The 17,684-nt window shown below is 46.3% G+C and overlaps 1 protein-coding gene across 2 annotated transcripts in view; it reads right to left on the bottom strand.

Moving 5' to 3' along the window:
* LOC119436486 (uncharacterized) overlaps positions 1-17,684 on the bottom strand; it is a 190,806-nt gene that overhangs the window by 89,341 nt on the left and 83,781 nt on the right. The window contains exons 2-3 of one of the 2 annotated variants that reach the window (XM_049658135.1): positions 8,821-8,883; positions 6,277-6,476 (exon numbers count right to left, since the gene is read on the bottom strand). In XM_049658135.1, coding sequence (XP_049514092.1) covers positions 6,277-6,476; positions 8,821-8,883 — 263 coding nt within the window. The remainder of the gene's footprint in view (positions 1-6,276; positions 6,477-8,820; positions 8,884-17,684) is intronic. The other variant, XM_037703344.2, reaches the window with a different exon arrangement.

Genomic DNA, 17,684 nt, shown 5'->3' with positions numbered 1-17,684 from the left:
AATAATAATAATAATAAGCTCGGACTACACAAACTACACAATTGCACCGTGTCGCCCCGCACAATGCCCGACGTGGTTTCTTGGTTCACATCATATAGGTTTGGTTTGGTTTGGTGCCTGTAGATATAGCACAACCCACTACGGGGGATTGGCCATGAATCGGACGACAGTGGGTAGAAAAGAGAAGAATACTTAAGTAGGATTTTCTTATTTAAGGATGAGATATGTAATGAATTCTAATCGTTAATATCAATTTTCATGGCATATTATCTAAAAATTTGAAGTTAATATTTTTGTTTTCATGTAGGCTTGGTCCACAAACTGCAAATATTCATCCTTTTCTTCGTCTGTTGCGTTCATAAAATGAGTAATACTCGGAGCTTCGATAGAAATTTTTATCAGCGCGCCGACAGGGCCGGCGTCATGTGACATCTATCTGATGTTAAGAGCATGTTCATGGTGAAAAAGCTTCTTTCAACGGCAGCAATTCCTACGGGAAGAAGCAGTATCTTCATTGCAGCTGGTGACAAAGCAGGGAACATTCTTTTTCTCTCGGCCTCGCACGCAAGCATTAGCAGTGCTTGCTGTGAAGCCAGCTCTCCAGGATACCTTCTGTAAATTCTACTCATTCCCCAGTCTAGTCGTTCGGAGCTTAACGATAACGAGAGCAATGTGTCACATTGTAAAATTTACGACTAAACACAGCAGTAGTGCTCATACTGTACGTATTGTGCATACGAGTACGTTGACTTAAAAATGGAAAAACAGAAAGACCAAACATGAGTCTCGCATCTCATTCACGCGCAAGCGTTTACCGCGACCTCAAGGATTCTCCGCTCCCTGCAGGTCGCAGTGTAGCACTGTCGTGTGCGAGCTGAACATCGAAATTGGGCAACAAAATTAAGGCCACGTAGTGTCCACCTCCGCAAAGAGCAAATATTTTTTAAGCGATTACCACAGTGCATGAGTTCAGCGTAATTTTGTTCCAGGATGAGTGCCTGTCTGAAAGAAGGGAGGGGGGAGGGGGGTTGGTTCGCAATAATTTTTTTTTTGAGGGGGGGGGGGGGGTGTCCAGATTCTCCTGGGGGGGGGGGGTGTTAGGGGGGTGTGTATAAATCCCTGATCCAAGGTCAAGCCCTTCGAACATGTCTGGGGCTTACTCGATGTGCTTCAACCGTAGCAACCATTGTCATCGCGAGAAACCACCGAATAATGACTGTCGGTCGACACACTCCGGGCGCATGTTCTCCATATATCCAGGGTTGCTGACCACCATATCGCTCGCTTGCCTGAGAAAAGACCCAAGGCACTGTTTTCCCGATCAATTGCGGCTAACCAGCATTCTGTGTCATTGAGATACTCGCCCGCAACAAGAACTCCATCCTCTCGGTGGTGCCTGAAAAAGCCTCCTGTGGACCTTGATGTTCTAGGAATTGCGAAAAAGGCTAGCCTGACCTCCGCGGCCCTCAAGCAGATTACATTGGAACTTTTGCATTGTTCGTACGCTAACCAAATCCATGTTTAAACGGATGGTTCGGTCTCGGAAAGTTCGGAAACGGATGGTTCGGTCTCGGGCGCCATTGTTACATCATCTCGATTGGTCGTCATCAAGTTCAAGACTTCACGCGTCACGTCATCTACAGGTTCCGAAGTGGCCGCTCCTTCGCGATACTGTGAAATACATTAAAAAAGAACCCCATAGCAAATGAGTAATATTTTGGGAATTGAAAGCAGCCCTCCAAGGCGTGCAATGTTTACGACGTGGAAATTACGACCAACCGGTGTCCCAAATCAATTAAATTTGCCATTGCGTTTTTGAACGAGGTGATGACATAATCTTTCAGTGGCTGCCGAACATTGTTGCATCGTTGGTAATCACCTCGGAGATGACGCTGCCCGGCGTGCCCAGGATGCAGCACCGACACTTCTTATACCTTTATCGAGAGTAGACGCTGCAAGAGAGCTTCGCAACCTCGCGTGTACCATCACGTTGAGTTACTGGCATACTCCGCAGAACTCTAACCGTTGATTATACAGCCTCGACCCATCACTGAAACTGCAATTACCAGCAAACCTTTCACGATGTGACGCAACACTGCTGTGTCGGCTGTGGGTAGGAGTAGCATTCACTAACTCTTACAACTATCGCATTGGAATGGCTGATTCACCCATGTGCACTAAGTGCTGGTGTGAAGAGACCATCGATCATCTCACTGTTCTGGCTTCTATAAACAACGCAAGACTCTCCAGTGCGTCTTGAATAGACTCGACGATAGGCCATTCACGGAAGCAAAGGTCTTGGAAGCCTGGCCTCACAGCTCATCAGCCCAGAAAGCCATTCGAGCTCTACTACAGTGCCTGAAGGCGACAGGCTTGAGCGCCCGACTTTAGATATGCTGCACCTGCCTTAATGCATGTGAAAGTACGATTAAGCCTCGTGGATTCTCTCTCCGCCTTTCTTTCACTCTCCCATCCCCCTCCCCACGTGTAGGGTAGCAAACTGGACAAAGTCTGGTTAACCTCCCTACCTTTCCTTTCTCACTTCTCTGGGGAGTATCCATAGACGGTATGTTATAGCTGTACATGGTGTTGTTCATTGGATTCCTGCGGTACAGCCTGCCTGCAATATCCAAGACTAACCTGCGTACGATTCAAAGCATTCAAGCCCAAGCCCTTAAGATATGTCTTGGCTTACCACGCAGTACGTCAACGGCTGAAACAATTGCCATTGCCCAGGATTATCAAATCACGACGCACATTACCGTTGAGACAATGCGTACGCATCTCAGACACTATGCTAGGACCCCTTGCCACCACCTGGCGAGCCTCACTGCTGAAAGGACCTGCTCGACATTTAGCGCTACTGTCAGTGCACATCGTGCATCGTTTACTTCAGGGTACGCACCTGCGGCCAAGCCAGTGTTTCCTCCGTGGTAATTGAGCCGTCTACAAGTACACATAACGATTCCAGGACTACAGAAGAAGTCAGATCTACCGGCTCTTGCTCTAAAACAACTGAGCTTACTCCTCTTGCATGAAAAGTACAGCAACCACGTGCACATCTATACCAATGGATCGACTACGTCGTCCAGTTCTGGGGGTGCGGTGGTTATACCAATGCGAGGAATAACACTGCGGTTCAAGACATCGCATGTCATGACCTCAACGGCGGCAGAACTAACGGTTCTGCGTCTTGCACTGGATTTCATTGATTCTCAAAGACCTAGAAAATGGGCTGTGTTATCAGACTCAAAACCGGCATTACAGTGCAGGCAGTCAGTTCTCCGACGCGGCTGTCATGGACAGCAGACATACGAAACCGTGAAACTTCACCATCACGTCCAACAAAAAGGCCACGAGGTTGTCTTTCAATGGGTACCTGGTCATTCTGAAATCAGTGGTAATGATTCCGCAGATAACGCTGCTCGCACATCACACCAAGAAGAGCACAGCGTTCCAATTCCGCTTTCGCGGACAGACGCCGCAAGGCAGCTTCGGCACCTGGCACGCAGTCGCTCACTGACCGAGTGGAATTCGCCAAACTTACGACTTACACGACTTCATCAATTAAACCACTCACTGCAACTCCGACCTCCATTCGGACTTCCTCGACGTGAAGCTTCGCTTCTGTGTCGCCTTTGGTTAGGAGTTCCCTTCACAAAGGCATACTCTACATTAATTGGAGTGACCGACAGTGCAGCATGCGCGGTCTGCGGAACCGACTAAACTATCTACTACCTGCTGTGCGACTGTCCACGATATGCCCCAGAAAGACAAGAACTTGCTAACGCGCAAAAAAAAAAAAACTGGACAATCGGATGCTTTCCGTGCAGGTGCTGCTGAAACACCGCCCCCATCGCTCGTCGGCCCATAAAGCGGTGAACGCACTTTTGTGCTTCTTGAGGACGACGGGCTTGTGTCAACGTCTGTGACTATTAGTGCAATAACACACGCGTCAGCAAACTCACCGCTAATTTGCCTTCTTTCCTTCCCTCCTCTCTCTCCCTGTCATCTTTGTGTTCCCTTTTCCCATTCCCCCGGTGTGGGGTAGCCAACCGGACGTTATTCTGGTTAACCTCCCTGCCTTCTGCCTTTCTCTTTTCTCCTCCTTCTCTCTCTCTCTCTTGAGCTTGTTTTAAAAATCTCATTACAACGTGCGTACATTTTTCGGTTGATGATGGGTGAGGTCATGAAGCTTGGATATTCAGTAAAAGGTAACGAAGCATGTGTAAAAGGTCGGGCGTCCATTGGGCACTGGACGTGGAGGGGTTAGCGGCCGAAGCAGTGTTCCATGGTCCCATTTCATCAGCAAATTTTGCCCACAGAGAAGAAAGCTATATTTGTATTAGGAAGGAATATGAATTGGATAAAGTTACCGCCAGTCGTAGGTGACACCAGAGTGTTGGGTTGCACCGCGAGAGGCCTGTTGCTCATTGCATGCTCGTAATTATGGATCAAGGTTGCACAAGCGGCTATTGAACGACTCCACAATGTTCCCAAAAAGTATTTAAGCGAAGCTGCTTGGATGTGCCCGTTAGTGATCACAGGATAAAAATGGACTATACGCTCTCATGGGCGGATATGGAAACTTCGTCAGTGACATATCGCAATGATTCAGGCACTGCAGCAATGACCTGGCGGCCACTCGAAAACAATATCATGACCTTTTTCAAAGGATCTGGCTAAAGGTACGTCTGAGGCTTCCATTAAAATTAGAGGTGTGTTAGACGACGTTAGTACGTCCAAACTATCTGTTAAGGTGGGCATGCTTATGCTAAAGTGCGTCGTAATTGCGCGCTCAAAGTCATTATTTGTATATCGGAAGAATCAAGCTATTTTCTGGATAAGCACAACGGGAGTGCTCATTTATTCACGCAAACATATCCATCGCACGTATGCGGTAAATGTTTGCAGCGTATATTGAATGTATTCGTCTTTACGAGACTGACAGAGCAAGACGAATAATATGTATTCGGCATACCAAGATGACGTTCTGAGCAGTCTTGACACTGCTTTAAGTAACTATGTGTGCTCATAATCAGCGATGTGACCTTTCGGTGATTGTTTTTGGGCAGAATCCGTTCGCCGCCCAGCACCGAAACGCTGAATGTTCAATACCCATCTAGTTTGGCCAGATACTAGCATTAGGCAATAGTTGAAACAGAAGACTGCTGTGCTAGCTGTGGAAGCGCACCAACAAGCATAATTATTTGCTTCATGCTTCCAACCTGTTCCAGGCCTTTCGGTTTCGTCTCCTCGTAAGTAATTGGGGCAAATACGTGTTCTGAGAGAAATCGTGTCTTGAACTGGCTTGAGCGCTTCAGTGCTCTCAGCATTATAACGCCAGAACGCAATAAAGCGAGAGGCACTACCAGAAGCAAAAATGTATGCTAGTGCCGCGTTAGCCGCAAAGCATGCTAGTTTATGTATGGTAATTAAAATGCTTACAGAAATATACACGTAACGAGAAATACATGAGGGATCTGCGGGATGTGGTACATTTGGAGACCGAGTTCTTTTTTTACCACCTGTAGAAGCGTTCAATACTACCAATGTTATAGCAACGAACACACACGGAATGTTATAAACAAGAAATGCACCTCGCATTTCTAACAGTGTGTCAATTTTATAGAGAGCATTGTGCCACCGCTTCTTTTTTCGTCTACATCTGCGTGACCCTTTCTCATTCTATATGCAGTGAATGAAGTGCATGTTCACAGTTCTGAGAAATTACAGCTATAGAAACTCGAGTTACATCGCTGCAAACTGCCGGATAATCTGCGGACACGAAACCAGAGTCGGGTCAGTTAGTCTGCTCTCAAGACCGAGTCCGTAAAACAGCTCGTAAAATGGAGCAAGAAGAAGAACAGCACCAGCGTTGTAGGCAAGCCGCAAAAGGTCAGTTCGCTCTTTTGCTCGGTTTTACTGGCCGGTTTCACATACGTCACACTCTACTAGAGACGAATGGACGTCGTTCGATTTCCGCCGTGACGACAAGGAATCGATGATATCAAAGCAGGAGTTTCTAAAAGAAGCGCATCAGTCTCTTCTAAAGCGATTCCCCTGCGTGCTTATCACAAAAAGCGACGTTATAACTTGGAGATGGTGGGTTTGAGAGGTGTGGCACGGCCGCTATAGACTAAGTTGGCGCGCGCTGCCTGCAGTTCTGTCTGAGTACACACTTCCTTCGCCTATAGAAACACAGCACCCGTAACACGTCAATGCGTGCCCAGCATTGAGCTAAGGCGGCACCGCGATGGGGAAAAGTGCACCAACCTTGAAGAGGGCGTAGCGGTGGACGATGTTCCGCTCCGCCTTGGAGGCCTCGTACCGTTCGTGCAGCTTGATCAGGGCGCACTTGACCGTCTGATAGGACTCGCTGACCTTCTGTTCGGCCATGAAGAGCCTTTCACTCGTCTGGACCGCGCCTTCGCGAGTGTGGTCTGCAAGGCAACGCCATTCGTTGTCGTTCAGCCCTTTTGAGGAGATCAAGAAACACCGCAGGAACGCTATGACACAGCAGAAAAAACACGTGCCGCGAACGCAACGTGCTCGTAAACCTCAATTTCAGTGATATTTTAGAGCCACAAACCGAAGCAATAACGTAGAACTCCGGCCGCATCCGTTAGGAAGACGTTCTGAATAACCGGCATAGAACAGGTCAACTTATCGCGCGTAGCGGGGCAGATGAAACAGAATGATATGATCCCGCAATCGTCTTCGTCTTACGAAGTCATTCTTGCAGATAACACGCACTCAGCTGTTATAATACCGCCGTTTTCAGTATTCCCTTCTTTAAAAAAATGATGCGGCCGCCCATGACGAGAATTTTATTCTCTTGTTTAATTCTCTATTTTACCCGTAAATAACTCATTCCCACATGTTCCCACATCATAGTGCGAGTGACCAATACTGACCATCCAGTGGAGCTCAAATTGTATTCTGAGTGGTGCCAAACCTGTGAAGCCCAAGTAAAACTCTCTACATCATTTTACAGCCTTGGGGCGTACGTAAAATGCTACAGCAGCCCCTCCGTACAGTTCATCAGCAGATTTCGTCACGAGCGCGATGATTTGTATGCAAATGCATGAGAACGAAATATGGTTCTCTCTTTGGATGAGTTTTGTTCCTTTTAAAATAAGACAAAGTTCACTTTTACTTCGCAATGCTTAATGTATCCCATATACAATGAATTTGATGCCTCAAAAAACTAATTTAAGCGCGAGAAACTTGACGCAAGGTCAGTAGCTGCGCTTTTGATATGCTGTAGTGAAGGTTCAATTCTGAATTGTTCAACAAACCAAACGGTAAGTAATTAATTACTATGATAATAAGGTGGACACTCAAATGACATTTTATTGGGTTTTTTTTTTCTTCGAAGGAATGAACTCCGCGTGGTCAGAAATAAAGGTGAACAAGTTGTTTTAATGTTTCTTGACGTGGAACTGTGAGCATTACAGGGTTAATGCCGTACATGATTCATGTCGGTCATGTTTTTCTCGCGAGCGAAGGTGGCGGCGCTCGAAACTTCCGAAATGATAATTCTCATTTGTCTATCCGGAAACGAGCACCAATACCAGCTTTACGAAAGAAAAAAAAAAAAAGAGCAATTCTATGTTGAATGTCCGAGGAGAATAGAAGCGATATTTCAAATCGGCTTATACATTAGGTTTGCATTTTCAGCATCAGTTTTATTCACTTGGTAACATTCGGGAGCCTTAGTTTCTAGTGTCCATTGCTTCTTACGAATATCGTAAGCCGGAAGCACATTAAACAGGTAGGTATGAAATAAACGTTAGCAAGGATCATATTTTTGAGGTTATATGAGGGCTTCTTCCTGTACGAGGGCCTACAGGGCTTGAGCTAACGAAAGGCTTAGTAGTTGGAGAGACAGAGGGTATAGCACGACACGCTAACAGCGTGGGCTTCTGGATGCCTTTGAGTCCTATATACCTGTGGAGATGAATTGGAGAGGACATAGCGCCTAAATATCTTCCCGTTTAGATCTTTCGCTGCATCTTTCTGTTCTTTAGTGTTAAGTGTCAATTAAACGTTTGAGTGAGAACGCCACTAGGCAACAAATCTCAGCTAATCTTTTCAAAAATAAATAACGTAATGAAAAGTGGTATAAGAGCTCCCGCAGGACCACACCTATTACTTTTATGTCGTAGTTTTCTAAATAGAACAGCAAGAGGTAGAAACTTGTAAGGTCAAGAGACTTGTATTTATTTGTACACCTTTAATGTTTGATTACTCTGTCGGATCTGAAAGCGAGAGAAAACGCCACACGCAACCTAAGAGCACCAGGGACAAAGTTGTCAGGCATGTTTGTTTTAACCAGGCTGCACCTTTGAGCCATAGCAGTTGCAGCCAGCGTCTTTTTTTCTCTCTCTCTCTCTTTTTCTATTCTTCCAGATGTGATCTAAATTTCGAAGACTTCTAGACTTCGAACGGCTTCGAAGTTATCGCTGTTGCTTGAGAAAAATGTTTCTTCTGCCCCTGCTTTAACAGCAGCCAGTAGGGCAATGCTATACAGAAGCCTGTCGAGAACTACTCCTTCCCAAGCACGCAAATTCGACATAGAAAGTGGTGCAGACAGCTGGGCTACGGTTATTTAGAAGGGTTTTGCCCGGAGGACCTATGTAAGAATCAAGCATTCATAGCGACCGAGCAGGGCGTGTCGCTATCAAATTGTGCTCATCAATTTCCCCACAATTATATACAAGAAGGACAGCGAACTCGTCATAGCCACATACCCCAAAATGTTGTTTAGAAAAAAAAAACAGCTAGACTTGAGATAAGCGTAGTTAGAGTACTCACCGAACTCAACATCTTGGACAAACTTCTTTACGGATGTCGTGAACTTGCCAACAAGGTTGGACCCTTAAGTGACAACAAAGAGAGAAACAAACATGGTCGTTAGACACTTCATTAGTAAACACCTATCGATCAAATAGAGCAAAATTACAAATTACGCACTCCAGGTCTCACCGTTATCATTTTGTTCTTCCAGGAATTCTCAAATGTGCGATCACAATTGCACAAAGTGACGACATAGCCCGTTCTTACAGCGAAGCTGTTAAGAGAACTAGAATCAGTTATGAGTGTGCACAGAAAGGCGTTCGGAAAAATTGTAAGTAGAGCGAGCGCACGCACCAAGCGCTACAGAGCGCGATAATTCCATATTTAGAGAGAGAGAGAGAGAGAGAAAAGTTTAATGCTATCTGGAGAGTTGAAAGTCAGCTATGGAGCTATATGGAATCACAAGGAATAAAATCAGAAGGACAAATTTTATGACAGTTGGTAATGTCCTACCGTTCGAAGCCAAATCGTGGTATCTGAGAGATCAAGGTTATAAAAAAAAATTTCTGGCGACGACTATCGATGCGTATAATGTGGGAATATCACATAAACCATTAAGCATGTTTTGCTAGCACGTCGAAGTATTCATCTAATAAGTAAATGAGAATGTCGTCACTCTAGGCACGTTTTTTGAGTATGCGAGGTGGAGTATAGCAGTAGACGGATGTAAGATTGCTGGTGTAAAGGTAGGAAGAAGACAGAATGATAACAACACTAGTATTTGAGTATTAAAAAACAACTTTGATATTTAGTGGTTGGTTTTTTACAACTAACGGCCTTTGAAGGCGGAGAGTAGACGCAGCATATAAGTAAAAAAAATGAGCTAAGTGGCACCAGACATTTTCTCGTTTCGAAATGGATACTCATAAACGTTATTTGTTTAGAATGATCTTAGACGGGAAAGCATTACGGTGGTTGCTTCTTTGATAAATTATTCTGCGAATTCGCATGCTAAATGTTTCTTTAACGAATCAGAGCGACATATTCGGCAAGTATCCTTTTACTAAGGTTTGGAGATATTTAGTACACGACAGAAGGTTGGTACAACGACAGTTCATAATTTCGAAGCTACGCTGTACCAGCAGAGATATTTACAAGAAATGATCAGGCTTCCTTACTAATAAACAATTTAGGTGGATTTTGGCAATGCAGATTCGTGGCTTGAAACATTTTGGCTTGGTTCAAAAATGTTTTCCCCGCATGTTCTCATCTGAGAAATGAAGCCAGCAGAAAGAGTGTGTGAATTTGTTTTGTTGTCGTAAAAAGAAAGTACCACTGCGGTACCGCTATGACTTCAACGTTCTGCTCCACCGGAAATAGAAGGCGACGGCGTCAGTGCTAACTTTACGCAATACCTCCACTGGTTTCGTGCGGGAAAAAAAATAGAAAGTGTGAACTGGTCAGAACTGATAGCGACAAACTGCATTACCATGAAAGGTGCCAAAACTTACAAATCGAAGACATTTTTTGTTTTGCTTAAAAGGCAAAATCGGCTAGTGAGGCGCTATAATGTAAAGCTATTCCAAACGTTTCTATTCCCTTTCTGCAATCTACCCTCCATGATTGGTCAAAATTTTTAGGAAATTTTTAGGCGGAATAGAATCGTTACATTATCCTGGGTCCCTATAACGTAAAGCTATTCCAATCTCTTGGCGTCAAATTTACGCAACCGCCAACGCAAGCATCGGGCGGTGACTCGCAGCGTTGTTTGAACAGGCCAATGAAACGTTCTCTGCGTTTATAGGAGGTGGCTTTTGTTTGCGTTCAAAGCGAATAGCGTTGCCTTACTTGACAGGTTTTTCTTATCTAATTACCTGGCCAGAGGCGAGAAGCATGCAGAAGTGGGGAAAGTTTCGGTGGCGCGGCGCCAGGCTAGCGCAGTGAAAGTCGATAACCTGATGAGGAGGGTAGTTCCCGCGTCTGCGATTGCCCGTGTCTTCTTGCTTAGCTTTCGGTGTCTGGTAGAAAATCGCGACGGCGTGCAACGGAAGGATAAAAATACAGCTAAAACGGATCCTCAGCGACGGACATTTGGCAGAGCGATGTCGTGTACGTGCTGAAACGGCTCGACAACGTTAAACGGCCGCGCAAAAATTTTTGTTATACGCAAATAAATCCATTCTCTCCGGCAGCACCGAGTAGCAAGTGCCAGAGCGATCGGCGGGTAGCCACCTTCTATTTCGCAACGGGTCAGTCTCCGGCATATTAATGCCCGGCAGTTTTCATATTAATGCATATCCGGCAGTTTTCTTCGGTATATTAATTGCGTACACGTCACTTTGACGTGGTGAGTTTTCGCGGTTTCGTGACGTCGCGTGAAAGACAGGTGAAGCTTACTGTGTATAGCTGTAATTTGCTATTGCAATCAATGCTTCGCCTTTCGGGCGACACTGCAACATTTTTTAAGACAAAGTGGCACAAAGTTTAAGAAGCTGCAGTCAGTAGAAAAATTTTGCTAGAAAGGACGGAACACTCCCCGGCTAAGAAAAGCAACAAGGGCTGACAGTTCAGAGGAAGTATGTGACCTCTGCTAAGTAAGCAACACCAGCTGTCTCACGACAGCTCCCGAAATGTAATATTCCAGCAAGTTTCTAAATACTTGCACAAACCTTGTATCTGGACAAATATACATCCCTATATTCCTCCACCCCAAACGCGCCTTGGAGTCGGTGATGGCCACGCTACTTTGCTCGTGTTCGGTTATACCTTAGGTTTGCTGTGGTTTCGTCGCTGGCGCAGAAGGAGGAGGGCGTAGCTACAGTCGACAGGTCTCAGGGGCCGTTTACAAACTTGCTGCGCACTTTCACGTGTGCGTGCAGCTACTGATATTTCTCCCTTGTCTCGTTTTTATATCAACTCACCCTCGGTGCAGGGTAGAAAACTTGACGTGCTCCCCTCCCCCTCCCGTCTGGTTAACCTCTCCTCAATTTCTTGCTTCTCTCTTTCTCGGCACTTATGCCAGAGTGAACCGCCATCTAATCTACCCTAAGGTAAGAGTGAACAACTAAAGGTAAAGTCAAAGAAACAAACATAAGGTAGTGTTGAAAGAACTTGTGAGCCGCGAAGAACCCGCCTCACAATCAACAAAGCTTGTGTATTCGAACTTCTCAATAGTCTGAAAAATCAACTTTTGTGCAGCCTGCATAGCGTATGGTTCATAGTGTTAAATTGTGGCGTGACTGCCTAATTCATGAACTTGTTCGTGCAAATTGCGCGTGTGAAGACCTGCTGTGCCAAAAAGTGCAAGATTACGCTGCACAATTGCTGACAATGCAGCTATTCGCGGTCTGACTTCAGTAGGGCAAATAATTGCAAGCAAAATAAATTATATAATACATCAAGGCAAACTACGGGATGATATTAATGTGTATTCCAAGAATCAGGACGAAGTTTCCGTTTTTCGCCATGGGAAAAGGAACGATGTTTTTTTTTTTTTTTTCCCGCGGTAGGGAGGACAGGTGGAAATTCGGTTGCGACAAGTGTGAACGCTTCCAATCTGTCTCTAACCTGTCGCAAGGTTTGCATGCCCCCTCCCCCCCCCCCCCCCCAAAAAAAAAAAATACTGTTTTCCGTAATTCTCTCTCTCTCTCTCTCTCTCTCTCTCTCAACAGGGCACATTTACCTATCGTGAATGGGTGAAAAGGAGCCGCCTCTGTCGGGAGTCAACGTTTCGACAAAGGGACTTGTATTTGTGAAGGCAACGAATACACGAAGACGCCCTGACGAACACAAGTCCCATTGTCAAGACATTGGCCCTTGGCTGAAGATTCCTGTGTACCCCCACTGTTTCAGCTCAAACCTCCGCTTTCCTGTGACCTGTCTGTCTTCTTTGGATTCGCCATCTTGAGGAATTCGCGAGGAAGGTGTAAAGACATGTTCACGGGCGTAATGCATTGCTGAATTTGAAATTTGAAGCACGTAGGTACCGACAGTGCAGAGGAGAGACCTTATTGCACATAGACATGCTAAACTTATAAACAGAGGAATGAAATATGAGCCATTTTGTATCAGATAAACTTTAAGCGCTTTATAGGATTCTTTTTTTTATCGTTGATACGCGCTGTGTCAGTATAATTGGAGATGTAGAGAGGATTCGAAACAGAAATTGCATTCTTTGCAACTGACACGTAATGTAATACTCATCACCCCACCCCCAACCTCTACCCTCACCAAAAATATGTTTTCTTGCAGCGCGAACCGAATGTTAGGTGTGTTCATTTGTTAAGGGCATCCCACGTTAACCTGGAACTGCGCTTCAACGAAAGGAAGGAGAGCTTCATGTTTATTAATTAAAGAGCTTGGGGTGCTATGCTTGTAAATATTGCAACGCTTGTTTGGAGTCATCCTGTCAGCAAACAGAAACAAAGGGGAGAGTTTCGTAAAGAAATAAGACGGGAGCCACCGAAAACCTGGCCTCGTTATATTAATGAATAGTTAATGAACCCTTTTGTTTTCACTAGTGGAAAGAGCTTACGTGCAATTATCATTGCTTACTTTATTAATAGAATGTCAAAGCTTATTTATCCTTTAAGCGTCTAGGTCAGAAAAAGCATGCCACGCAATTATAATGATGTCAGGACACCTTCCAGAATGCGGCTTTCGCCAGCATGTATTTGACATTGCAAGAAAAATCAATTTAAACGCAGAAGCGGGGCCTCAGCTCGAAACATTTAATTGCTCCTGGGGTCGTTTTCCATTATTTAGATCTAAATAAAGGACGCTTGTGGGCTCGTATTTTCGGTTTGCGCCACCTAAGCTCGCATCATATGCATAGACAAAGCTTGCATGTGTCTCTGTAAAATTTTAAACAACGCAACAGCCTATTGCTTGAGCATTCGCGCCCCTACAATTATAATTTACGGGTGGGCGTTTAAGGGGTTTATAGGGTCATCCACTCTTCGGGGGAAACACTATATTTGCATTCAAAACATAAAGCAGCCTAATACTTATATGTAAGCATGTGGATTCGCAGCCGAATAGCTTACTAAAATATGGTGTTAAGTGTGATATCAGCCACTTTTTTTCCTTCTAAAGTAGACGAAACATTTAAGGTGTCCTATCGTTGTATGAAGAATGTACAAACTAGCCCAACAACAAGTTTTATTTAAGGTATAGCGCATCGTTTCTTTCAACAGGGGAGGGTCCCGTACGTCTTCGTCACGGTGACGTTGTTGTGCAGTACCAGTCTTTGCTTTTGGAATGCTTGCATTTTCGTCGTGAGTTCGTAGAGTCATACAGACTATGTTTAAACTTCACAATATTGTCGAGAAAACTCTAAGGGTCTATGCCGGCCCTAATTTCTCCGATTCATGTCAATGACAGAGATTGTCCCTTGAAGTTTTCGCAAGGTCCATTCCTGTCTAGTTTTCTTTCTCTTTTTTTTTGCCCTCTCACTGGGCAGTTACTTATCCTTGTCCAAGCATCTACGCTTCTCCACGCGGCTTGCCTCGTCGGATAAGATGGGAGACAGTCCGGCGTCCGGGCCAGATCCCGGGATTTGTTTTCTCTCCGGCGGCTTGTTACTCAGCATGAGATCCTCAGGGCAGAAAAGCTTTACCGCTTTGAGTGCCTCGCAGCCTTTTGTATATCTGCTTGTTTTCGCTTTGGCCGTTGTCACTAACGCCGGCGTGCTCGCCGCTGTTGCGTCGTCGTCCTTCCAATGCTTTACACCAAGTTTCAAGCTATGTGCGCTGCATGCGGGCTCTTTGGAGCTTGGCCTTGTATAAGGCTTAGCAATTTGCCGCTCGCGTTTTCATTAAATGAGGAATTAAGGAAAACTCGTACATCCTTGTTTATATAAAAACAAAGAGGAAAAGAGAGGGAAAGAAGGCGTTGTGCACTGTTTATATGAGTCGTACGTTGCTTAAACCTGATTTGAGGAGCTGCTCCTGAACGTTCTATTGCTCTGTCCAAAAGAGTTTTCTGATATGACCGACAACGCTGTAGCACGGAAACCAAAGTACAGTGAAAGGCTGAATAAATTAAGGGACTTCAATTTCTTCCTGTCAGCTCGCGAACGAGGATGAATATTCGTAATGTGATCACGCGTTTTTGGGCGGATTTTAAGTAATTCCACGCAGCCCCTACTCTATCGCGAATCTGATAACCTTAGAATTACTTTGGAACGTTAAATTTGACCGACCGACCAAGCATCGTGATCACTCGCAACTTCGAACAAATTAGGAAGACATATCAAACTCCGGATATAAATCGAGAAACTTCCCCACTGTGAGCCAAACTCTAACCGACGTGCATCAAATTACGCGTCAGCATGGTTAAAGGGACATCGCCTATTCCTCCGTGATAGTGTACGAACACTGTGAAAAAAGAGAGGTGGTGACAGGCGGTCATTACTGCAGCCACAGAGTTGCCTGGCCGGGTGTTTGTAGGGGTTGCTATCACACTCCCAGGAACCAACGGATAAACACGATGCAGAATTAGCGCCCTTCCCACTATAAAGACAAGTCACCGCAGTGGCAAAACGAACGGGTTCCTTCGACCGACAGCCGAATATGTGAAGTCACAATCGAGCGCGTTACCCGTCTGCAGGGAAGCGACGAAAGAAACGGCGCCCGTTTCACTGGAGACACTCACTCTGAAAGTCCAATTTGAAGCCACCGACGCGTGTTACCCAGTTCTGGACGCGGATGCGGCGCAATTTTCGCATTCAAGGCCACAGTTTGTCACTCCTCGCAATTTCGCTCCGTCAACTCCTGCATAATGAAGGCCGGGTATATTTCTTTCCTGCCGGATGCCAAGAAACTTTCGTAGTCTATCGTCTCCGACGTCGAAGAAATGCGCCACGCCAGGTCAGGCGACAGCCACCGCTGTCGAGTGATTTGCGAGAGCGCTTCTAAGGTCGCGATACGCCGTTCCTTGGGTACTTCCGGTTCTTCTTCCTTCCTCTCTACCTCTCTCATATGTCCCGCGTGTTTCTCCCGCAGTGTACACCGTAGCAAGCTTAGTGGTCTTTTGGTGAAACGTTACTTTCGTCCTCCCTATCGTGGGCTCTCGCTCTCTCTCACCCATTTGTGCTCGGTGGTCTCGCAGCAGCGAAGCAGGCAATCCGTAGTCGATATGTGGGCGAATCTCGGGATCCGCGGCTCGGAAGGAGGGGACTGCGCGTCGCGCCCGCCAGTGTCCAGACCGCTGGACGGCCGCAAAACGATAAGGAGGAGCAGCGGCTGCTCTTGACCCACGCTCCGGGCCACCGGAGAAGGCCGGTGGGTATCGGCCATTGCTCAATGGGAGGTCGTTTGTCTGGCCCGAAGAGCGCGCGCGCCAGCCTCGGATTACTCGCAGCGCCCAGGAGCGAGGCGCGCAAGAAATAACGTGCCTTGTGGGCGTTAATAAGGCACCGCCGGGCCACCGTTTCTTTCGTTTTGCCCCGGGAAGGCCGCGCTCCTGTCCTGATACTGTGCCGTGCCATTGATCGTGGCTCCCTTCTTGCCGCTGTGAAGGAAAGGCGCGGAGGAGGAAGGCGCACAAGAAACAGCGGCGAAATGTGCACGCGTTATTACTCCGAGGTTCCGCCGGCGGACCCCTCCGAAGACCGACCCCGGGGTTTCGCTCATGAACAACGAGCTGCGGATGGGAAGGCGGAAGGGTGGAAAATAATGACAAGGTCATTAGTGCTCGGCGCGCTCCTATGTCCATCCATTCGCAAATAAGAGCGCGCGCTGCCACCCTTCCTCTTACTCACGGAAGAGAGAAAGAGAGAGCGGTTCTTGGCTGTCTCTTTTTCTATCCACCTTCTTTTTGTGTGCTCGTTTCCGAAAGCTCTCCGGAGTGGGTTTTTCCGAATGGGCACGGCAATCGGACCAAGAGAACCAGCAGATCCCTGCCGATCCGGGTCAGTTCATTATCGATGGCCCTTGGCTTCGGGAACACACCACAAAGCAAAATAATCAATGATCCGCGCATTTGAGTTTGTGGTCTATGGTAGGAAAGGTGAAAAATAAAAGTCGGTTCGACCTAATCTCCATTGAAGGAACAAGGAAGAAGGTGGGTGCCGAGTCGAGGTTAATTATATGCACGAGACTTCATTTTCGCGGTGCGCAGCATGGACAAATTTTGCTGCTTAAAGTTGTAATCCGGAATTTGCGCCAGATTCGCATTGTCCAATGTTATATGATGTTAGAGGATTTGCTCGTAATCACCTTAAGCCTTAAAGAAAGCTACTTTCTCCGGTGCGGTTTTTACATTCAGTGCTGATGTTTATTTTACGCGTGAATCGTAGCCGGCAAATTAATAAAAGCACATGCAGCAGAACATGGACTATTTCGCTAGTGACGAGCAATCACTAGTCACGCGAACGCCACACACATACAAAGCGGCATCGAAGCACTAGATTCGCGTAGTCATGCATTGTTAAAGAGAAACGTTTAGCTAGAGATTCATATAGGGATAAAAGATGTGTGTGTGTGCGTGTGTGCGTGTGTGTGTGTGTGTGCGTGCGTGCGTGCGTGCGTGTGTGTGTGTGTTTGCGAGATATATGGGAAACGTCGTTGCTGCCATTTCTAAAGCTGTGTGCTGATTTCCAAATCAGCATGCAGAAGGAATGAACAAAATCACGACTCCAATCACGACCGCGCCATCAAGCAAGTGGATGGAGATGAACACATACCACCTTGCGTTCAGCTGCACTTTTAGCATCCCGACTCTCGCACCCATTTTAATTGCTTACCATGGTGGACATGGTACAGCCACCAGCTATCCGTCCATACAGCCATTAGTCCCGTCGCCGACTCCTGCTAAGCTCCTCGTCGCGCTGGGATCGCGCTGCGAGCCGACGAGCTGCTTCCACGAGCGGCGTTCTTTTA

This window comes from Dermacentor silvarum, chromosome 1 (assembly GCF_013339745.2).
Source record: "Dermacentor silvarum isolate Dsil-2018 chromosome 1, BIME_Dsil_1.4, whole genome shotgun sequence".
Classification (NCBI taxonomy): domain Eukaryota; kingdom Metazoa; phylum Arthropoda; class Arachnida; order Ixodida; family Ixodidae; genus Dermacentor; species Dermacentor silvarum.
Note: the sequence above shows the minus strand (reverse complement) of the source record. Positions and strands in the feature narration are given on the sequence as shown.